The sequence below is a fragment of the Saccopteryx bilineata genome, chromosome 2 (assembly GCF_036850765.1).
Source record: "Saccopteryx bilineata isolate mSacBil1 chromosome 2, mSacBil1_pri_phased_curated, whole genome shotgun sequence".
Lineage (NCBI taxonomy): Eukaryota > Metazoa > Chordata > Mammalia > Chiroptera > Emballonuridae > Saccopteryx > Saccopteryx bilineata.
Window position 1 is genome coordinate 147563819 of NC_089491.1, and position 25213 is coordinate 147589031.

The 25213-nt window shown below is 37.6% G+C and overlaps 1 protein-coding gene across 1 annotated transcript in view; it reads right to left on the reverse strand.

Annotated features, from left to right (window-relative positions):
• The window catches only part of ADAMTS20 (ADAM metallopeptidase with thrombospondin type 1 motif 20), a 223736-nt gene that overhangs the window by 175407 nt on the left and 23116 nt on the right, over positions 1–25213 (reverse strand). Inside the window, exon 3 of the mRNA XM_066258150.1 lies at positions 15801–15963. Coding sequence (XP_066114247.1) covers positions 15801–15963 — 163 coding nt within the window. The remainder of the gene's footprint in view (positions 1–15800; positions 15964–25213) is intronic.

Consider the following 25213-nt stretch of genomic DNA (forward strand, 5'->3'; position numbering starts at 1 on the left):
CTTTAACTCATTCTTTATATTCCTGCCGTTATAACTGACTCCTCCAGGCTCTACAATTCCTGAAAACAGTTTTTGACTGAAAATAGAATTCTCACGTGAAATACTCCTCTATTAATATTTGCTTAAAATATTTTCAAAAATAAAAGGTATCTTTCCAATTAAATTTAACATTGAAAAACTTAGGTCTAATTAAAGCCATTTACCAAATGAATATAAACTGTTAAAGGTAAAACCACTATGTGGTATCTTACTAGTACTTAAATATCTTTATCATGGAATCAGTTTCCATTCACATCAGTTTTATCAGCTTTTATTAAGTCCACTATTTTTAGTTTTGGACAAAGGTGTAAAACAATCAAACTCTGAGATCATTAATAGATCGAACTCTTATTTTCAAGCATGTATTTTTAAAAAAAATTACCGATTGGTTTTAGTACGAAAGAAAGGAGAGAGAGAAACATCACTTTGTTGATCCACTTATATATGCATTTATGGGTTGATTCTTTTTTTTTTTTTTTTAATTTTTTTTTTATATTTTATTTATTAATTTTTAGAGAGAGAGGAGAGAGAGAGAGAGAAGGGGAGGGAGGAGCAGGAAGCATCAACTCCCATATGTGCCTTGACCGGGCAAGCCCAAGGTTTTGAACCGGCAACCTCAGTGTTCCAGGTCGACGCTTTATCCTACTGCGCCACCACAGGTCAGGCATGATTCTTGAATATATCCTGACCAGAGGTCAAACCAGCAACCTTGGGGTCTTGGGTCCACATACTAACCAACTGTGCTATCCAGCCAAGGATCACAAGTAGGTGTTTCGTTATTTGACTTTATGCTACATCTCAGAATAAAACACAACTTATTTTTTAAAGATTTTATTTATTCATTTTTTAGAGAGGGGAGAGAGACAGAAAGAGAAAGAAGAGGGGGAGGAGCAGGAAGCATCAACTCCCATGTGTGCCTTGAGCAGGTAATCCCAGGGTTTTGGACCAGCAACCTCAGCATTCCAGGTTGACACTTTTATCCACTGCGCCACCATAGGTCAGGCCATAAAACATCACTTTTTAAAAGAATGTTCCATCAATCTTACTTAGCACCATATTAATCTAACATCAGCTCACTAGATATGTGTTCATCTGTGTATGTGCAGAAGAAGTTGCAGGCTGCAGACTAACAGGTCAGACTAAGGGAGTTTTCCCTTCAGTGTCCTGGCTCTCTTCCAAGGAAGGAAAGCCCAAGAAGCAGCCTCCTTGGAGTAGGTCCAGAGGTCTGGATGTTCTCCACATGAACTAATGTATCTGTCACCTGACCTGGCAATGGGCCCACCTCTCACACCAGCAGTAATGACATTCACCAATATGAACCATCACCATCCCTTTGCCGTTTTCTCTGGCATTTGTACTCACTATAAGAGTAGCTCAGTCTCATGTCTTTAAATAGGGCTGCTTTTGAATGCTGCAATGCTGAATCAGATTCTAATTGCAAATAATTAAAATCTTTGCTTCCTCTTCACAGGGACAGCATCACATGGCTAAGCAATAGGAGCCAAAGATTAAAATTTACTTCACTAAGCATTCATAATTAAGTTGTGTTTGCTAAACCAACCAAAAGAAAACTGTAAAATGAACTATATGGCTGATTCATGATTTAATACCTTAGATAGAAAATTCTACATTTATGGCTCTTCACAAATATATTAAATAATTTTCACTTCCATCCTCCACCTGAGAAGTAAATCTAAAAGATTAAGTATATAAAAAAATGATGATGTCCTTAAACAATTCATATACTATGCCATTTTAACCATTCTTGTCCAACATGCATTCATCTTCTTCGCTCTTTGCCTATACAATCAGGAAAAATTTTCAGACCAAATTTAGTCATGAACATATCAATAAATGTACAGACTCTAAAGCAGAGGTCTCAAACTCGCGGCCCGCCGAACAATTTTTTGCGGCCTGCAAACTAATCCACAAACTACAGTTTCTGGTCGTTTTGTGACACTGAAAAGTGTTACGTAACAGTTGCCTTTTGTAGACCTAGTGCGGCCCGCTGAACGGCTGTGATCTTGCTCTGCGGCCCACATGCTGAGTTGAGTTTGAGACCCCTGCTCTAAAGAAAATATTACCAAATCCATTCTGGTAAAAAACACAAGATAGACTTACCATTTGAGACCAATTGATTAAACAAAGAAAATAATTACACAACTACTTTGGTATATGCAGAGAAAAAAAAACTTGATAAAATTTAATATCATTCGTGTGTGTGTGTGTGTGTGTGTGTGTGTGTGTGTGTATATTAGTGAGAGTGAGAGAGAGACAGACAGGAAGGGAGAAGATGAGAAGCATCAACTCATAGTTGCAGTACTTAGTTGCTCATTGATTGCTTCTTATACGTGCTTTGACCAGGAAGAGGGGGGCCCTCCGGCCAAGCCAATGACCCCTTGCTCAAGCCAGTTACTGTGTGCTCAAGCCTGCAGCCTTTGGGCTCAAGCCAGCAACCATGGGGTCATGTCTATGATCCCACGCTCAATCCGGCAACCTCAGGGTTTAGAACTTGGGTCCTCAGTGTCCCAGGTTGACATTCTATCCACTGTGCCACCACCTAGTCAGGCCATAATAAAAATTGTTAAGCTAGGAATGTAAGGAAACTTAATCATATAAAGATATAAAGGGTGCCTACGAAAAACAACAGACATAATACCGGTACATATTAGAAAAGGTTGAAAGTTGAAAGCTTTCCTTCTAAAATCAGTGATGAGACAAGGATTTTCATTTTTGCCATTTCCATTCAATGTTGATTTAGAAATCCTAGCCAGTGCAATAAAGAAAAAGAAATAAAAGACTGAAAGATTGGAACTCTCAATATGACTGTTCATGTACAAGAGTATCTATTAGAATATATGAGCAAATTTGCTGAATATTAAGTTCAATATTTTAAAAATTCCTTCATTTTTACTATTCTACATATCCCAAAATTTAATGTATCACTTTTTTTAAATGAAGGTTTTCACAACAGGATTAGTCCTCAACAAGGAAGGCCTAAAGATAGTTCATCTAACTGTCCTCCCATTATCTTAGCTTTATAACTTTTATACATGCAAATATTCTTGAACCTATTCCAATCAGCACAACATTTAAGGTTGCCAATCATTCGAAGTTTGCAGAATTCAACAATCAGCCCCAAATCCTGTTCTTTGAATTTTCAACACCACTTAGCCAATTAACTAGTCCAACATTTTTGAAAATCTTTCATTAAAGCTTTGGGACACACATTTCTCAGTTGTCTCACTACCTCTCTGGCCTCTACACTTCAACATCCTATCTTTTTCTTCATCTCCTCAGCTGCTAAACATTAGCATGACCCATGGTTAACTCTTGGACATTTTTCTCTTCTGTATCTAATCCATTCCCTATACATTTCAAACAACCTTATATCTTTAAATATCATTTCTATTATCTCAAGCTCAGACCTTCATACTGACCTTGCAACTCATATATTGTATTGTCTACTTGTCTTTTCTCCATTTAGGTTTCTAATTGGTATCTCAAACTCAAAATGTCTACAATCTACTGCTGATATACCTTCCTAAACTTGTGGTCCCCACAGACTTCCTCATCTCAGTAACAACTGGATCCTTCCATTTGCTTTGAGAGGGGGAAAGAACCACCTTAGAATACTGTGACAACTCTCTTACTCAACCCTGAACCTCTGTACCCACCCACCCACCTATCAACCTGACCATCAAAATGGGCCCTGGCCGGTTGGCTCAGTGGTAGAGTGCCAGCCCAGTGTGTGGATGTCCCAGGTTCGATTCCCAGTCAGGACACACAGGAGAAACATCCATCTACTTCTCCACCCTACTCCCTCTCTTTTCTGTCTCTCTCTTCCCCTCCTGTAGCCAAGGCTCCATTGGAGCAAAGTTGGCCCTGGTGCTGAGGATGGCTTCATGTCCGCCACCTCAGGCACTAGAATGGCTCCAGTTGCAAGGGAGCAATGGCCCAGATAGGCAAAGCATCATGCCCCAGTGGGCATGCGGGGTGGATCCCAGTCAGGAGCATGCAGGAGTCTGTCTCTCTGTCTCCCCACTTCTGACTTCAGAAAAATACAAAAGCAAAACAAAAAAAAACATAGTGTCAGGCCCCTTCTTACAACCTTCATGGCTACCACCATAATTCAAGACCTCATCATATCTCAACATAATTCTTTCACTATCCTTCTAACCCTCCCTGGTTATGCCCTTGTTCTGCTAGTCTTTCCTCCATCCAACAAAATGAGCAATCCCTTTGAAATGTAAGCTGATCATGTCACTCCTCTGCTCAAAACCCTACAGTGGCTTCCATTGTTAGAGTTACAGTCAAAATTGCTATTGTGACTTACAATGTCCTATGTGTTGAAGTGGATTTACCATGAACCTAAAGTAGCTTAAAATTCTGGTCTCTCAGTTACAAGGACCCTTTCCAAGGCCTTGGATGAAATGCTAAGACTTCCATATTCATAAGTATTCTATTCTTTTTCTTAACCCTGCTAATGTGTTTAATTTTCAGGCCCACACCTGGGTTCACCCATAACTACATGATCTAGCCTCCCACTACCACTATGGCTTCATCTCCTGATGCCTTCTCTCCCTCCCTCACAACATTTGTACCTGTACAGGCTGGCCGTGAGTCAGACATGTTAAGCAGGCCCCAGAACCTCCATAGTTCCAGTGAAGGAAGTACTCTAATAACTTACAAATGAATAAACAAATGGATAAACAAATCCATGTTGGGACAAAGTTGAGGACTCATCCTCCAGAGTTATTAATGTGGAACAAGAACAGGGTCTCCTCTTAGCAGTCAGCTTTTTACTTCATGTATTCAATGTCCAACCCCACCCCAGAATGTGAAGCAGGAATAACCTGTACACATGTCTGCACCCCACTCTTGTGTTCCTTCTTCTGGACCACCTTGAGGTGGGAAACAAAGGAAGGCTTTTGATTTATTGACCCTATACCATAAATTTTCTCTTTCCTGTTGAAGACTATGACTGAGTTCACCAGGGCTAGTAGCAGACATACTGAAGAGACAGCTCATGCAGAAATTTCTTCCATTTTCTAGTTACACAATCAGATTTTAAAAGTCACAACCTAAATTCTGCCTTGGCCTTTCGATTTGCACTCTCCAATTAAAAAAACTAAAACTAAGAGGTAGTCATCTGGTAATTCCAATATCCTGCAAGATATGCAAAATTATAAAATACTGCAGCAGTGAAAAAGTGAGTTAACTGAAAATTCTGAACAGTTTTACAATAACAGTTCGGGTTCTATTTCTTTTACCATAGTCTGTATTTCAGTGACTAATAATATCTCTAGTCTTCTGTGCATTCTCTCTCTCTCTCAAAACACAGTTTAACTGTTAACCCATTAAACTCAAAACATACCTGTCTTCCACTGCTTCTCAGTTGTTGGCATCTCTTTTGCAGTTGAGGCCAAAGGCTCCTCCAACGTAATTCGCTCAAAGGGCCCTCCAACATAATTTTTTCAACATCGATATCATAACTGTCCACTCTTTTGTGCATGTTCTCATTTTCTCTAGCCAGCATCTATTCATCTTACTTCCCACAACAGTCCCTAATTTTTCTTTGGATACCTACCCCCACTCCCCATTCATTCGTAGCCTATAGTTTGTTGCATTGACATGACCCCATGAGCATGGTGGGATGGTGGGTGTGGCTGATTACTGCTCTGCCTCCAATAACAGCAGTTAGCTGAGGCCAAACAAAATAGTCATCAGACCCTATACCAGGACATTACTTTGAACTACTGGGGGAGATGACCTCTAGCACCCACTGGACTTGTGTCAAGTTAAAGCCTAAATCCTTTAACAGGGTTTAACAGAGACCTTTATAAGTTTGCTCCTGCTTACCTCTACAGCCTCATATAATCTTCTCATCTCCTGGAATTTCACACTTCTTTTTTTGTCTTAAATTTTCCACTCCAAGTCAAGTCTCCCTCTATCACCATCCAACCCCTCCACTCTCCTCCCCCTCCCCCCCCACAAGAGGTTTCCCTCCTGTAACCCCCCTGCTTTAAATAGTTTTAGTTCCCTAAGTGCTTCAAGTCCTTTCCCATCTCCAGGTGTTAGCACACGCTGTTGCTTTTATCTGGAACATATCTTACCCTCTCCTCTTTCCCTGACTAACTAACTACTCATCTTTTGGGTCTTAGATAATAAGCTTTTTCTAGAGTAAGCCCTCTCTGACTTGCATATCTGAGTTGATTGTCCTATGAGATCCCAAATCATCTTTTCAATGAACACAACTGTCTTACACACCTGTGAACAGAAGAGTAATTCTGGCATTAACAATTCAACTCTTTACACAGCAGCTATATTCACAATAGTAGATACTGTAAAAATGTAAAAATTAAAATGAAATGTAACCTTTTACTTTAAAGAATATAAACATAAAATCTTAACACTAACAGGTGGAATAGCAGAGGCATATAAATAATTTTAAAACAATGCAAGATAGTGTCAATTATATGCAGAATAAATAGTATATCTCCTAACTTGTTAGTCTTTGGCCAGTGATTCCAAGCTTAATCTTATAAAATTATGAACAGGTACATTAACCACAGGAGAATAAATAAGATGCTAATTATAAAACAATCAAATAGAAATTTTCAGTAAAGCAAGAGTCTGTAATAAGGTACAATTGGTTAAAGAGCTAAAAACTAATGCCTCCATTCAGACTTTAATCGCTAAAAGTGAAGAGCACATTCAATATTAAAATAAACATTTAGAGCAAAGGATTTTTTTTTCTACTTGAGGAGACATCTCACTGTGGATGGAAAAGATTAAGGAGAAATTTCTTAAAGAATATGTGACTTAAGAGCATGAAAGAAGCCAAAGGAAATACAAGAGAGTAGACAGATCACTGAAGGGCAAGCACTGTTGTAAGAAAGGATAAAGGGAGATGCATTCAGTTCTAGCAGTGGAGGCTAACATCGCCTCCAGAAAGAAATCACAGGAGCTTTACTAAGCTGCAAAGGGACTCAGAGCCCTACAAATGAATTTCAAAACAGGGGTGGACTAATATAAAGCAAAGACAGAAAAAATTCTTAATGGAGGTAGAACAGAAAACAAATGTACTATATATTTCAAAGAAGGCTTAATAGTCTCAATCCCTCCTCAAACATAGACTTGATAAGTACATGAATCAGAATAAGTTGACATAGGCAGACAAACAATTATAATTCTTAGCAACAAAGGAGAAGCTTTAATTGTACAAACAGTGAGAGACAATCAAATCGGAACAAATATGAAAGTGCTCTGATACCGTTGTATTTAGATACAACATAGCTTATTCTTAAATTAGAGGTTGTGAGTATGGTATAGCTCTTCCTACACGTCAAGATTAATAATTCTCTCCTATTCATGTATAAACAGCAGAGAGAAAACATTAAAAAAGGACTTGCCTTCAAAACTTAAAAAGAACCATTATCTCTACCTGCAAAACATCCTCCAGTTTAATGATGAAGTATGAAAAAGATAAACCTAGTATAAAGAAAAAAATATATAAACCTAGTATAAAGAAAAAATATATAAACCTAGTATAAAGAAAAAATATATAAACCTAGTATAAATAAAAGAAGGTTAAAAAGAGGCGTGAATTCTTCAGAGCAGGCAGGTCATCCTGCTGGAAAGGAATGTTACCACACCTAGAATGTAAGGCCTTCAAGTTGGCTTCCATGTTATATATTTTTGAAGTGCACCTGATCAGATAAACAAACCTCTGGTTTCTGCATTTTTGTCCCCTTTTATTCATTTGCCCATTTTACACAATTCATCCAATGTGGGAACCATCAACCTCATTAGAAATAAAACTAGATAATAAAATCACAAATAAAATAGGACTTCAGAGCTCTGGGACATTGTCACAGACAGAATGACAACACAAAGCAAACATGATACACAGAAGATTGATTTTTTATCTTTGTAATGCATTATTAAATGTTTTTCACTATTTTTATCTTTGTAATGCATTATTAATGTTTTTCACTATTATGAAAAACAGCATAACTGGCAAAATAGGTCAGCTAATAAGATAACCCTGTATGCATGGAACAAATAACTATCACACCACCACTAGGTTACTTCCCCTCGCAGGAAACATTAGTAAGTTGAGGATGAGTATATCTCACAGAGTTACTCTAAGGATCCATGAGATATGACTATGAAGAGTGCTTTGGCCTGACCAGGTGGTTGCACAGTGGCTGATGCATTAGACTGGGACGTGGAGGACCCAGGTTCAAAACCCTGAGGTTGCCAGCTTGAGCGTGGGCTCACCTGGTTTTAGCACGGCTCACCAGCTTGAGCCCAAGGTTGCTGGCATGAGCAAGGGGTCACTAGGTCTGCTGTAGACCCCCCAAAACCCCGGTCAAGGCACATATGAGAAAGCAATCAATGAACAACTAAGGTGCCGCAATAAAGAATTGATGCTTCTCATCTCTCTCCCTTCTGCCCGTCTGTCCCTATCTGTCCCTCTCTGTCACAAAAAAAAAAAAAAAGTTCTTTGACAAGTACAGAGATTTCCATAATATAATATGAAGTACTTCTAATACCATAGAATTCACAATCTCGTTTTATACTATTTTTAGGTCAAATTTCACATGTACAATTTTTCTCTGGTTTGGGACAAAATGTAACTTAAGAACATTACTAATACAATAAGACTAAAAATAGCTCATTAAGAAAATAAACTACTTTCATGCACTTTGGAATACTGATCAACAAATAAAGCAAAAGAGTAGACCTGAGTAGCTGAGACAGATTTGTTATGCAAACCTAAATCAGTCTCCCCTAGTTAATAAAAAGATTTTTTTTCAAATATTAACACTTAAGTTTCCACTATAGCAGGTGCTTGATTTAGACAGAAATTTGGACACCAAAAGAAAAAGGGTTTCTTTTGGGGGTATGTATAAAGAGGGAGGTGGAAGAGAGAATGTTTTCAGATTAGATGTACTAACACTAGGATGTCACTGGGTCATCCAAGAAACATGAATGTCAGGCAGTTGTAGACCTGAGATTTCATCTTAAAACAAGCTAAAGTTAAGTCATTTTTAAAATATCTATCATTTAAATTAGTAGTTAAATTAAGGAAGTAAAAATATAAATCATGTAAACTATTTAAAAAATGGTGCATGCTTGACCAGGTAGAGGCACAGTGGATAGAGCATTGACCTGGGACTCTGAGGATCCAGGTTTAAAACCTCGAGGTTGCTGGCTTGAGCACAAGAACACAGATATGACCCCATGGTTGCTGACCTGAGCCCAAAGGTTGCTGGTTTGAACCCCAAGGTTTCTGGCTTGAGCCCAAGCTTGCTGGCTTGAGCAAGGGGTCAATGCCTCAGCTGGAGCTCCCCACCCCCATAAAGGCACATATGAGAAAGCAATTAATAAACAACTAAGGGGCCGCAACTATGAGTTGATGCTTCTCATCTCTCCTCCTTCTTGTCTGTCTGTCCCTGTCTGTCCTTCTCTCTCCAACAAACAAACAAAAAGGTGTAAGCCTGACCAGGTGGTGGTGCAGTGGATAGAGCATCAGACTGGGATACAGAGGACCCAGGTTCGAGACCCCAAGGTCACCAGCTTGAGCGCGGGCTCATCTGGCTTGAGCAAAAGCCCACCAACTTGAAACCAAGGTCGCTGGCTCCAGCAAGGGGTTACTCGATCTGCTGAAGGCCCATGGTCAAGGCACATATGAGAAAGCAATCAATGAACAACTAAGGTGTTGCAACGCGCAATGAAAAACTAATGATTGATCCTTCTCATCTCTCTCCATTCCTGTCTGTCTGTCCCTGACTATCCCTCTCTCTGACTCACTCTCTGCCTCTGTAAAAAATAAATAAACAAAAAGGTGTAAAATGGTGGTCCAGAAGAACAATTTAAAAATACTTAGAAGATGGGAAAACAAATTCTTCTTTCCAAGGCGGTAGTTTTGTGTCTGTCACCTTAGTCAAAACAAATCCTACGTACATTTTTAACATATGCCTTTCCTCTGCCTTTTGCTTAGTAATGTTTACCTGAAACCTATGTACTCTTACTGATCAGTGTCACCCATTAAATTTAATTTCCTAAATGAAAAAATAAAAAATAAAAGAAGATGAGAAAGCAATAACAACTATAAAAAGAAATGGAGCCTGACCTGTGGTGGCGCAGTGGATAAAGCGTCGACCTAGAAATGCTGAGGTTGCCGGTTCAAAACCCTGGGCTTGCCTGGTCAAGGCACATATGGGAGTTGATGCTTCCAGCTCCTCCCCATTTCTCTCTCTCTGTCTCTCCTCTCTCTCTCTCTCTCTCTCTCTCTCTCTCTCCCCCCTCTCCTCTCTAAAATGAATTAAAAAAATAAAATAAAATAAAATAAAGAAATGGAAAAAAATAGTAAGAAAGAAAAGCAGCAAAGCTGGAAGCAAAGTTTGTCAGAGAAGCCAAAGAAAGGAAACTTCTATTAGGAGGAGTTGGTCAAGAGTAAGAAATATTCCCCTAAAATGAAGTAACAGTAAGACAGAGATTGTTGCTTCTGGCAAGTAGGTCATAAGTGATCTTTGAGAGTAGTTTTAACAAAGAGTGGCCAGAACAGTGGAATCTCTAGCATCATTTCTATATATATTTAGAAGTTTGAGCTAACCCTTAAAAACACCATTAACAAGTTATTGGTGAAAAACATTGGCCATGGCCAGGGCCATATTTATAATTCTGTCTTTAAATTAATTGATGGCACTATCTCCTCTGCCCATAAATTCATAAAATGTTTTAAGTGGCAGGGACCTTAGCAATCATTAAGTAAGAGATTGCACATTGGTAGCTAACAAGACAAATTCAGCTTTCATGTTTCAAACTATTTCCCCCACAATGTTTAACTTCTCTCTAAAATGCTAAAGATCTGGTAATACAGATCCCAATGTATCCCAATGATATATTCCAAATGCATCTTTTGCAAGAAATATATATATTCCATTGGCCTATGGCTACCTGGATGTCCCAATGACAGCTCACTTCACTCCTTTCTGTTAACTGCTGGGACCCTATACCTGTGAGGTATCTAAGTTTAGAAACCCTAAACTTGACATCTATATAGGAAACATTACATCCATTCACCATCCACTGCCTATACTATATTAAGACAGAGAAGCCGAGGTCTCAAAATCAGTAACTGAGCCTTAAGAAGAACAGTATTCCCTGATTCTCAGGTCCCTAAGTGAACTGTGGCCTCTGCTGACATTAACGATGTCCAAGTTGCCCAAAACAGATGCTGATTAAATCATCATATTTAAACAAGAGAGAAATAATCTGTATATAAATATGACTTCATTAAAAAGACAGTTCTCATGCATTCACAGAAATATCCAAATAGATTACCCACACACACACCCACACACAAAAATCTTTACCATCTCTAAGTTGGAGAAAAACTTTAACAAAATTATCTTCAACTTATTTATGTGCACTTTACTTGTTTGACATCTAAATCCTTTGACAAGATAACCGCTTTCTTTGTTTCAGTCTCCCCGGCCTTTAGTATCTTACATTCAAACCAGTAACTATCTTTAAAAAATAAAGCTGGCAGCTGAGTAATACAATTGTAAGAGATCATACGATGTCTTTAAAACTGCTTTGTCTCCCCCATGCCTGTGGGGTAGCCTACAAAATCTTTCAAGTCCTTTGAGGTCTGCCTCTGGGAGTCCTCCCAGCCTCACCTTCCCTTGCTTCCCACGCCCTTCTCCACATACATACATCAGGACTCTAAAGATACAACTGCTATCCCCGTTCATCTGTAGGTTTGTTCTAGCTAACCTTGCCAGATTTTGAAACTGATTTGTCATCCATTAATCACTGGACAAAACTAACAGCCAAAGTTGTTTATAGCCCCTCCGCCCCTCCCGCCGTGCAGGTTCGTGGGCACACTAGAGCCATGGTACGAACTCTCCAACACAAAAACCAGCATCTGTGTTTTACTCTTGGTCCAACAGGTGACATCCTTCTTCACAACTTCCCACCACTCTGGGAACAAGGCTTCTGCCCTGCCTTCCCCTCACTCCTCCTGCCTCCTAACCATCGGCCCCATCTGGCCCCGTGTGGCGTGGCAGGTCTCCTTTTTCTCTTGGGCGCTGCAATAAATCCTTCTTTCCAAGGCGGTAGTTTTGTGTCTGTCACCTTGGTCAAAACAAATCCTGGGTACATTTTTAACATATGCCCTCCCTCCGTCTTTTGCTTAGAAAGGGCCTACAAATCCTTTGTTTTGTTGCATTGGAGAATATGCGGTTTACCCATCGCCCCTTTGATAAAACCCAAGGCAGCTTGTTGCTCAGCCCCTTGAGCTACATGCCATATTACTCCTAATACAGTTAGGGGGGCTTTGGCCCAGTTTTGTAAAATTTCTGTGCTTGTAATTTTTTATACCCAAAAAATTCTGGGCTTCGAGAACCTGAACTAAAGAACATCTCAATTTACACAGTACAATCCTTTATATGTAGAAGGGACTCAAAGACTAGAAGACTGATGATATTTTTAATTATAAAAAGCATAGAAAATTTAAAGTTGGTCAACATCATCTCAGACCCACTGAAAAATCTTTTTCACTCACAGCAAGTCCTCTTCTTCCTTGATCTGCAAACATTCCCCACTCCTCCCCCATGGCCCTGATATGAGGGGGACAGAGTGGCAGTGCCTGGAAGCAGGGCTCGCCTCTCCTGAGGAACACAGACCAGCTCTGATCTGCTCCAGGATGAGCCATAGCAGAGCTACACTGAACAGAATCCAGATTTTTTTTTTATACCTGTCAGCCTTTACAGGGTATCCCTCCCCTAGGCTTTTAATTTTGTTTGTGTGGGGAGAGGGGGTGTTCATTTTTTAGGTTGTATGTGTGTTTTGCCATTTCCACTGTATATTACTAAGACTATGTCCGATGTCTATGAGGAGGCCTCGCATTCTCAACCAGGTATGGCTACCAAGTATAACTTGTGACTCCAAGACACATGGTGAAATCTGATGCTGAAAATAATTATCTAGGCCTTGGCTGGTTGGCTCAGTGGTAGAATATTGGTCCCAGCATATGGATGTCCTGGGTTTGATTCCCAGTCAAGGCACACAGGAGAAGCGCCCATCTGCTTCTCCACCCCTCCCCTTCTCACTACTCTCTCTCTCTCACTCTCTCTCTTTCCCTCCTGCAGCCATGGCTTGGTTGGAGCAAAGTGGCCCCAGGCACTGAGAATAGCCTCTGCCTCTGGTGCTAAAAAGAGCTTGGTTGCTGAGAAATGGAGCAACACTCCAGTTGGGCAGAGCATTGCTCACTAGTGGGCTTGCCAGGTGGATCCCGGTCAGGGTACATGCAGGAGTCTGTCTTTGTTTCCCCTCCTCTCACTGAACAAAAAAAAAAAAAAGAAAGAAAGAAAATAATTAATTATCAAAGCTGAAGCCACTATGAAGTGCAACATTTTAGGGCCATAATAAATTAAAACCATCAATAGATAGATATTTTAATAACTTTTGCCTCTTAATCCCTTTGATTCATATGCTATATTTTTAAGCCCACCTGTTTGAAGAATTCTTCTGAAGGCTTACCTATAGAATATATAAGATCCTGAAAAATATTTCTGACCAACATCATGTGAATTAGGAAAAATACCTTTGATAATATTTTACTAAATACATTCAAAACTCTATTTTTATGGACAAAATGATGATTAGCACTCAATTACTTAGGCCATTAATTGATTGCCTCTTGTAGTGATTAAAAACATGTATGGTAAATGTACCTAAAAATGGAGGTAATTTAAGAACTGAAAAGAAAGATACTACCTTTAACATTTTAGTAGATAAATGTTATGGAAAAATATATCATGAATAAAAGAAAACTAAACCTCACAGCTTTCTACTTGCCTTTTTGTAGTTTGTATAATAAATCTTTCATATAAAAATTTTTAAACAAAAAAGCCTAGTTTCTCTTGAACCAGGTTCTTTCTGATAATGAAGACTGACTGTGAATGCAAAACCCTGCATATCATTGTGTGAAACTTTATGCATTCAGAGTGTCTACTTGGTGGTTTTCTTCTTAAGGACCTAAACAATTCATTAAACAAGCTGCTTCTGAATGGCAGATCAGAGTGAGCATAAGCTGCCTTCTGTAGAGGTCTATTGTGAAGCTGCACTCATTTGTGTTTTCTTTGAAGCCATAAAAATGAAACCCTTATGCTCATATTAAAAGCATAAGAAAGGCATCTATTATGTCAATAGATTTAAAACACGGCCTTAGACACAGTGAGAACCACTCCAAAATGGCACTCTTACAATAGCAAAGGTTAAGAAGTGCACTCCCAGGGAAAACCTTCAAAGGCCTACATATCATTATATCCCAAAACAGATGGCATCTCAGTACTTGGAACTATAGTTTATGGACACCTACAATCTCAAATAAATCCTTTCTAATGCAACTCTTTTGTCTAGATTTTCTACTTTGATGATAACTGCAGGTGCCTTTCTCCATTCTTCATAGAATGACACACAATGATATGGTGAAGATTCATGTACATATGTGGACATACATTTTTTTTTGAGAGAGAGAGAAGCAGGGAGAGAGAGACAGGAACATTGAGCTGCAGCTGTATGTGTCCTGATTGGGAATCGAACCAGCAACCTCTGTGCTCCAGGACAACACTCTAACCAACCAAGCTATCAGGCCAGGGCTCAATTTATTTTTTAATTGGTTAATTTTTTTTAGGGAGACAGAGAGAGGAAGAGAGAGAGGGGTGAGGGGGAAGGGAATCATTCATACGTTGTTCCAGTCACTTGTGCATTCTTTGGTTGCTTCCAACATGTACCCTGACCAGGGATCGAACTCACAATCTTTGTCATTTGGGGATGACGCTCTTAACCAACTGAGCTGGACACAATTCTAAATATGACTTCTATTTAAGAATTTAAGAATTGAAAAGAAGGATACTACCTTTAACATGTTAGTAGCAACACATTTATACTTCAAAGGTATCTATGATTTCTAGGTTCGAATCTATTACAAGTCTTTAATAGTCTGAGTTTCAGAGAAAAAAATGATGAAAACATACCTCTCTCATATTGCTAAAATATAAATTAATAAAAACCACTTTTCGAAACAAGGTGAAATTACCTAGTATCTATGTATATATTCTGGAGACACTCTCAAATACAGGAAGGGGCAGGGCAAGAATATTCATAGCAACATTGTTTAGAATATTGAAAAACTGCCAACAACCCAAAAATTCAACAGGAAAATAGACATATGAACTGTGATATATTCAAATATTGTACAGTAATGAAAATGAATGAACAGCTGCTACATATGCACCAATGCAGATGAACCTCACTCACCACTCATAGCAAAATGGGTAAGTCACAGCCAACTATACACAATGTTTCATTTATATAAAGTTAAAAGCATGCAAAATTGAACATTTTGTTATTTAGGTTTGTTTTATTTAATTATCTAAAATTCTGCTGATAAAAAATTAAATCATACTAGTGTGACTAACACATTGAAATTAAAACTTTCTATGGTTATTGGCTACAAATCCCATATACTTAGTATTTTTTTGGATTTAAGTTCAGTCTGCTACAACACAATTGCATACAGACATTAGATGATTTCTAATGGGTCAAGAAAGTTTAAAATATCATATATTTCAATATTTAAAGAAAATATGCAAATTCTAACCCATAAAAAGAGTACTCATGGGTTAGAGTCAAATAGAATCATAATTTAACCCAAATACTTTTCCTTGATAGTTTACCTGAAACGTCACAAGGCTTATGTGAATGAAGAAAAGAGTTCCTCTTTAATTCCTGTCTGTATATAAGATGTGGCTTGTTATGATCATCTTCATGTTCACTCCCATCTGCCTTCATTATAGGTTCTAAGAAATATTCACCATCATGTGCTTTAAAGGTTCCCATCTGAAAATTTAAAAAAATAAAAATTAACTTTCTTTGAATCACTAACAGAAAGTACACCGTGCCATAGATTAAAATAAGCACACAGAAGACAGCCAGGAGTCTGTTCACTGGCATCAGAGAATGTCGTCAACTGAACATGAAGTTTCCTTTTCATGGCTCACCCTTCTCTCTCAACTCTTAGTATAAAGTCATGAATGACGGACACAATTCCAATGAGCAGAACTGAGGTGACAGGCACGTCAGGCATAAAGAATGGCACAGGCAACAGCATCAAAATGACGAAAAATAAAACTAAAAAATTCTAGCATGTTCTAGAAATAAGAAAATCTGTTTGGCTTGGTCTATGTAAGGTAACAGTGTGAGACAAGATGTGAAAGGTAAGCTGGCCTGACCAGGCGGTGGTACAGTGAATAGAGCATTGGACTAGGACGCAGAGGACCCAAGTTCAAAACCCCGAGGTTGCCAACTTGAGCGCGGGCTCATCCGGCTCGAGTGTGGGGTCACCAGTTTGAGTATGGGATCACAGACATGACTCCATGGTCACTGGCTTAAGTCCAAGGTCGCTGGCTTGAGCAAGAGGTCACTTGCTCTCCTATAGTCCTCCCCCCACTGCCCCAATCAAGGCACATATGAGAACACAATCAATGAACAACTAAGGAGACCAAGGAGCCACAAAAAATAATTGATGCTTCTCATCTCTTTTCCTTCCTGTCTGTCCCTATCTGTCCCTCTCTTTGTCTCTGTCACCAAAAAAAAAAAAAAGGTAAACTGGGATCAGAAAAAAAGAGTTGGTAAATGTGATGCTAACAATTTAGAATTTGTAAGCAATGGGAAGCCATTCAAGAGTTTTCACAGAAACCTGTCTTCTGAATTCCAGAATCCAATATCTAACTTACTATTTGATACCTCTACTTAGATCACTAGTATCATTCACAACCTTAACATGTCCAAAGCCAAATTCTTGATTTCTAGTTCAAACCTACTGTTTCTGTGAAACTCTCTATTTCAGTAAATGGAGACATTAAATTTCAGATTGCTCAGGCCATAAATCCTTAAAGATAAATCAATGATGGCTCTTTCTTTCACATCCCACATCCAATCCACCTTCAAATCCTGACTGCTCAACCTTTAAGGTATAACTGAAATGCAACCATTTCTCCCAAATTTTACCATTACATCCATATTCTCCTTCCCAAACTGAACCAGTACCCCTTTATCATCTGGTCTCCACAGAACAGTCACAGTAATTTCTCTTAAGTCTCTATATCACATTGCTCTAAAAAAAAAAAACTAAAAAAAAACTAATGACTTTTCAAATTAACCTATAAAATCCAAAGTTCGTACAATGCTCTACAATGTCCTATGTGATTTGCCTACCCTTTTCAACACCCATCACTCCAAGTACACAGATTGACCAGTAGTTCTGACTTCTCCCACTTGCAACTTGGCTCATTCTAGAGCTCGACTCCTTAAGGTCTTTGCTATTCCTAAAACACAACAAGAATACTCTCACCTCAACACCTTTGTTCCTACTAAACTTTCTGCCTCAAATACTTCTCCCTGGTGGCTATCACCTTTCACGTCTCTGTTTAACATTCATTACCCTAGATAAAATGGCACCCAACCAACTATCTTGATCCCTTTTATCCATTTTCATTTTTCTTCTTAGCACTTACCACTACTGGACATGATTTTATTTATGTCTGTTTCTTATCTGGCACTATCCACTAAAATCTAAGCTCCATGAGCACAGAGCTGTGCCTGCACTCTTCAGGCATGCCTCTCCTGCCTGCCACGTACCGTACCAGATGTTGGGTAACATATATTAATGAGTAAGACCTGCAAGGTCTAGAATTTAATCTAGTAACATTTTGTATCATGGATGGCAGAAAGAAAAAAATAAAACATTCTAGCAGCTGTAACACAGAGGCTATAACCCAGAAGAAAACTAACAAAACTTGAATTATGGTGACACTGATGATGGGAGGACAGCTAGAATAAAAAGGTTACAAGACTCCAGAGCCTAAGGAAAGCAGAAAAACAGATAAAGAACTTATGATAGAGATACTTTTCTGAGAAAATATAATTTATCAAAATATCTCCAGAAATGTTAAAAATCTAACAGATCCCTTTCTACCCACCAATGGAAAAGGTTATCAGAGTCCATACCACAAAACCTTTTGGCCTTGAGGATTTCACAGAGAAATTCCACCAAACCTTGAAAGAGTAGATAATTCCACTGTTATCTAAACTGTTTAAAATATTTTAAAAATAAAACATTCAAGTTATTTTTATGAATCTAGTGTAAACTTATAGCAAAACATAATAACAACGGCACCAAAATTTAAAAATATACAGGACAAGCTCATATATGATAAATGTCCTAAATTGTATCAGCAAAAAGAATTCACCAACATATGAAGAGAATAACATATGACAAGATGGAGTTTATCATAAGAATATATGATTCAATACTGGGAATCTATTAATATAATTAATTATCATTTATACAAATAGAAAAAAATCACATGGCTTTTGATAAAGTGCAATAAACATTTTGATTTTTTAAAGGGACCAATAAAATATAATTAAATGGATGCTTCCTTAACAGGGTAAATTATATCACAGCCCAGAGACAGTATCATAAAAAATAAAGACACATGCAGGCATTCCCAGATAGGTCAGAAATACAAGGATACTCAAGGTCACCTATAACAAACAGAATTAGATAAGAGATTAGAAAAATAAAAATACTGGACAAGAAGAGTTAAAACACATCTTCATAAATGATATCAGTGCATAACTTAAAATATAAAAAATAACTGGAAAACTACAAATACTGAGTGAACTCAATGAGATAAAATAAACAGGCTTCAATAGTTTTCACATATGAAAAAAACAACTAAAAGGTTTTGGAAGAAACAATTCCGCTAACAAATTAAAAGATTAAAAGCCCAGGAATAAATAAGAATTTTTAAATTTTCTGTAAAATGTTAAAGCACAACTACAAAAGAAAACAAATGGAATCACTTGCCTTGTTCTTTAATAGTAGGCATCCCCAAATGAATCTATAAACATGAAATCCCAATTTAAATAAAATACCAACAGATTTTTAATATGTAAACTGTTTCTAAAGTTCATATGGAAAATAAATTAAAATAGCCAGATAATTTTAAGAAAACAATGAAGTAGGATTAGGACTACAAGATATTGGAATATTATAGCTACATTAAATACTCCAAAGCTGGTACATGTGGACCAACAAACCAATGAACTGAATAGAAAGGCAAATGATAAATCTTATATCATACAGAACTTATTATTACATATGGACACCATCTCAAATCAGTGATGTAACAGCATTGCAACAAGTAGGAACACATCCAGAAAAAATAGAGTAATTTAGATACATCCCACAGAATAAGTTCTAAAGGATCACTGTTGTAAACTTTTTTCCATTTTTATTGAATTTATTGGGGTGACATGGGTTAATAAAATTATTTAGGTTTCAAGTGTACAATTCTATAATGCATCATCTATATATTGTATTGTGTGTTCACCACCCAAAGTTGTCTCCTGCTCCCACCTTTTATCTCTTTTCCCTCTTCCACCTCCCTCATCCCAATGATGCAAACTTCTTAAATAAAAGCACAACAGCACCCCTAAATAACATGAGAATTCTTTCATTATCTTGGAATGGGATGTGTCATTCTAACCATGACTCAAAACTCAAAATAAAAACTAAAAAAAAGGTAACCTTCCCTCAGGAAAAACAGAAATTAATAGTAAACTTGGAAACCATTTTCACCTATGAGGCTGGAAAATTCTACAGTTTATAACATAACTCAAATATATGTCTGGAAAAACAGGCACTTTCATGCATTGCTATCAGAAATGTAAATTAGCGCAACTTAGACAATATCTACCACAATTACAAATATATTTGCCCTTTGACGACACAGCAATTCCCCTTCTGAGAATTATATATAGTATCTGAGGATATTATAGATACTGTACATTTGCACAAATGTGAGATAACATTCACAGACTTATTAACTATAGCTTTGCTTTTAACAGCAAAATATTGGAACCCATTCAAAAGCCCACTGATAGGGTCAATTTACATAAACTATGGTAAAGTATACACTAGAATATCTTATGATTATAAACAAAAAAGAATAAACATTCTATATAGCAATATGAAAAGACACCTCCAACACAATTATTAAACCAAAAATAACATAGTAAAACAGGATGTATAGTTCACTACTACTTGTGTAACAAAGGAAGAAAACAACTAAATATTTCTATTTGCCTCCTCACTACTAAAGAAAATCAAGAAAGATTAGAAACCGTACAGGTAGAGACAGAGGAAAGTAGGTGGGTTCAAGAATGACTAAGGGTAGCATCCTTCATATATGCTGCTCCCTCTGCCTAAACTATTCTAATCCCCACACTTCATCTCATCCCGTGCCTCAGCCCTCTCCACCTGGCTTGCTCCACCTGATTCTTCAAGTCTCAGTTTAGATATCAACTATCCAGAAAGGTTTTCCTTGACCAGCTACCAAGGTAACCACATCTCTAGGCTCACTCCTGAAAATATATTACTTTGTTATATTACTGTTTGATTTCTTCAGAGAACTTATGTTGTATTTATATATTTCTTTACTACTTATAATTATTCTCCTTCATTAGATCAGGGACTTCATATAGGCAGAGAGCTAACCCTGAATTTCCACTGCTTAAAATACTACCTGACACACAGCTGGCACAGTACAGGGTGAATACTTGAACCATGAAAAGCTATTAGTTCCTACTTTTTGAATACTCGCTGGTATTGAGCAGGAGGAGGATACAATTTTGGACACATAGGCTGGAGCAGAATATGGAGACTCTTGCATGCAAGATGTCTTAATCAAGAGACTCCAAGCCCTGGCCGGTTGGCTCAGCGGTAGAGCGTCGGCCTAGCATGCGGAGGACCCGGGTTCGATTCCCGGCCAGGGCACACAGGAGAAGCGCCCATTTGCTTCTCCACCCCTCCGCCGCGCTTTCCTCTCTGTCTCTCTCTTCCCCTCCCGCAGCCAAGGCTCCATTGGAGCAAAGATGGCCTGGGCGCTGGGGATGGCTCTGTGGCCTCTGCCCCAGGCGCTAGAGTGGCTCTGGTCGCAACATGGCGACGCCCAGGATGGGCAGAGCATCGCCCCCTGGTGGGCAGAGCGTCGCCCCTGGTGGGCGTGCCGGGTGGATCCCGGTCGGGCGCATGCGGGAGTCTGTCTGACTGTCTCTCCCTGTTTCCAGCTTCAGAAAAATGCAAAAAAAAAAAAAAAAAAAAAAAAGAGACTCCATAAATTTGGGTGACAAAGTTACATTCTCATTAACCTCTAAGTGAAATATAGCATTTCTTCAGCTGTAACGATAGTAACAAATTCCAGCAATACTGCCAGTGCAAAGCAGATATTTTCATCACATAAAGTGTTTGAGATCTCAAAATATTGTTTGTGCTCAATATTAAGGTAGTTATTAGCTCTCCCATTAGATCTTATTTGATGTGCTAATAAGTAAAAATTTATATAACTATTTTTAATATCTTGATAATTATATTTCCATTTAATTGATTTTGTATTTTATCTTAACTACTTTAAAATATTCTGAGAAGGTTCCATTTTCTTTTTAACAATAAGGTCGTGTTAGGGTTATTTTTTCCTTTTTTTAAGAGATACCAGCAGGGAGAGAGATGGGGAGAGGGGAGAAATGAGAAGCATCAACTCATAGTTGCTTCACTTTAGTTGTTTATTGATTGCTTCTTGTATGTGCCTTAACTGGGAGGCTCAAGCTAAGCCAGTGACTCCTTGCTCAAGCAAGCAATCTTGGGCTCAAGCCAGCGACCTTGGACTTTAAGTTAGCAACCTTAGGATCACATTAATGATACCGCACTTAAGCTGGCGACCTCATGATTTCAAACCAGGGACTTCAGAGTTCCAGGTCAGTGCTCTATTAACTGCACCACTGCTGGTCAGGCTGAGAAGGGTTCCAGTGTTGAATTATTAAAGGGTTTGAAGAGAATATTAAATAATAATGTGCAGTTATGGGAAGACCAGAAAGGGAGATGTTTTAGCCATCAAGGTATGAACTAGGAAAGGCTTGCTTCTGTTGGTAGTCAAGAGTGGGAAGAAGCCCTCATAAAGGGTCAGCTTTTGTAGATAGATCCCGTTTTCTAGTCTGGTAAGGTTAATCCTCAAGGGTAGACATTTATAATAATAATAGGTAACTTGAATATATACAGAAGACATTATTTATACACATTCTTAATCTATTTTAACCCAATTATAACTTTAAGTTCTATTATTCCTCCTTTACAGGCAAGACAAATGAGGAACAGAGGTTAAGTAACTTGCCCAAGTCGTATATCTAGAAAGTGACAGAACCAAAATATGAAGGCTGATGGCCTGGCCTCAGAATTCATTTCTTAATCTGTTACACTGACTAGTGATCATATACAATTTTTATAGACCCAGCAAAATAGTTGATAAATATTTCATGGATACCTATATTACGTGTCCAGCACAGTTCTAGGTGCTAGAGACACAGAAGTGAACATGAAAAATCCCTGCCTTCAAAGAATTTATCCTTATCTAAGAAAAGACAGACAGTAAATAAAAATATAGTAGGCCAGGTGGCAGGTAATACGTGCAATGGGGAAAACAAATAGATGGTGACGGAAGAAGATTGGACTCTGGGTGGTGGGTACACAATGCAATTTACAGATGATGTACCATGGAATTATATACTTAAAACCTATATAATCTCATTAACCAATAAAATTTAAAACGTTTTAAATAATAAAGCAAGGAGACAGGTGGTGTGGGGAGACTGAATCTAGACTAATGAGGAGACGGCCCTGGAAAACTCTTAAGGAGCAGTGACTGAAAGGCCCAGTGACTGAAAGCTTGGCAGGTTCCAGGGACTGAAGAGTGGGGCTGAAGCTGTGCTCTCAGGGGACATGCAGTAGAAGCAGCTAGACAGGCAGGGACAGTTACACTCATCATGCTTGACATAAAGAAGCACTCGTCACACTTCAGAATATAGATATACTATATATATTCATCCACATCTAAAACCCTGCAATTTTCCACACAGACAAGGATACTTTGGTGAAGAACCGATTTAGAAATGAGTACGAATTATGGAATTATATAATAGATGCTGCGATAAACACAGCATCAGTCAATGGGGCCTCATTTTCATCTCTTAATTTTAAATATCTTAAAATTATTTAAAGAAACCATTGCTTTAAATTCATTGTAAATAATAAACACATTTTAAAAGTCATTTAAATGATTGTGGCAATCATAGTCATAAACTTCTGTTTACATTCATAAAAAATTATTGTATGATCTATGTCTCCTCAAAAGGTGACAAAGCCTTTTCTATTTTTACAGTTCCAAACCTAAAAAACATTACCTGAAACATAAAAAACACTCAAAACATACTTGTAGAAATGAACATTTTTCTAACAAATAGAGTAAAATACCTATATTTCCCCCCGATAACCTCTAGAAATCCCCCTTTCTTTTTTGAACATTCTTAAGTCATAGTAGTTTGGAGACTTGTCTGAGATAGTTATGTAATTTTATTCCAGTGCTAAAAAGTAACATGTTTAGGCACTCCTGATTGTATAATGTGCTAATGTGTTAAATTACACTTTAAAAAGCTTAACAATGGAAATCTCATTATAACAAAATTATAGTCTTAAAATAAAAAGCTATATATATATTCAGAATTCATTTATTTATTGCATGCTTTTCAAGTGGCCTATAAATACTCTAGCATATTTGATTCTACAAGTGCCTGTTTTCTAAATATAACTACAACCACTTCTTTCCAATTTATACCAAAATTCCAGCTTTCTCTGCCTTCCCAGAAAGATAATTTCAGCTATACTTATAAATTTCAAAAACATGGTTTCGAAAGCCAGTAGTAAATGGACCATAGAAAATCACTTTCTGCCTTTTTTTAAAAAGCATGCTGAAGATGGGAAATTCGATAGCATCTTGGTAAAAGATACAAATAGACATGAGGCAATCTATCTAAATCCACTTAGAAAACTACTTTGAAATAAGGTGACACTTTCCCAAGAATATTGAAAATATTTATACCTGGAAAAATGTTGTACTCCTTTAAATCACAACCCGACTATGAAGTACTTCTATTATAATGTTCCAATAAAACTGCACATGGGTCCAAACTGCAATCCCACGTGGAAAGAGAATATATTTCTATCCAGGAGCCATCAGCATTTCCTTGTAAGTTGTGCTAGACCACCCTAGTCTGCTAAGAATATTGCCTTTATAACTTATAGGTCTTTTCTTCATCAAAGCCTTTATGTTTTAAAATACTAAGTTTAAAAATAAATGGTAAATAATTGGTCCTCTGTATTAATCAATGAAAGTATTAAAAGAACTTTATTTCTACCAATTTTTCTGTAATACACTCTATTGCAGGAACTTTCTGTTCAAAGAATAAAAAATAAGAGCTCTGTCTAAAGGTGCCTAAGGAAGCACTTAATTTTTTTTTTAACTTGGAAAAGAACCTGGTAAGGAATTGGAAGACTTAACAGGTGGTTCATAGTATTATACTTAGGTCATGCCATATTTTCAACCAACTGCCTTATCTACAGATGGGCACTGCAATTTGATTCATGAGAAATGCCAATCAAATTCCAAACATTTTTTTTAATGACTATTAACAGCAGTAAAACTAGTTTTCACTTGGGCAAGGGTTTCCCAATTATTTGGAGCAATGATATTCTATTTGCCAACTGTTTTGAAAGGCAGTAAGTGATTGCACAACTGGTTTTAATTTACTCTCATAGGCCAAAATTTTTATATGTTTAGAGGATTTTCATACAATTGTTTTTTCCGAAATGTTTTAATTTCAGTACTGTGGCATTCATCCATATTTTTTTCCATTCATCCATATTTTTTCCCCCAAATACATGGCAAACACATGTATTGTAGCAACAAACAATAATGTACTCTCAGATTTCATTGAAGGGTAAAAACAAGTACAAAATATAAACCGTTTGGACTCTTTTCCCAAATCATTTACAGTTATTATATTAGGTAACTAGAGAACTACATTCAAAAACAAAGTACTAATTGAACAAAGCAATTAGAGCCTATTCTGAGAAGATATTTTAGTAACAAATTGTTCCCAACTAGTAATTAAATTGGATTTTCACTTAAGGGCT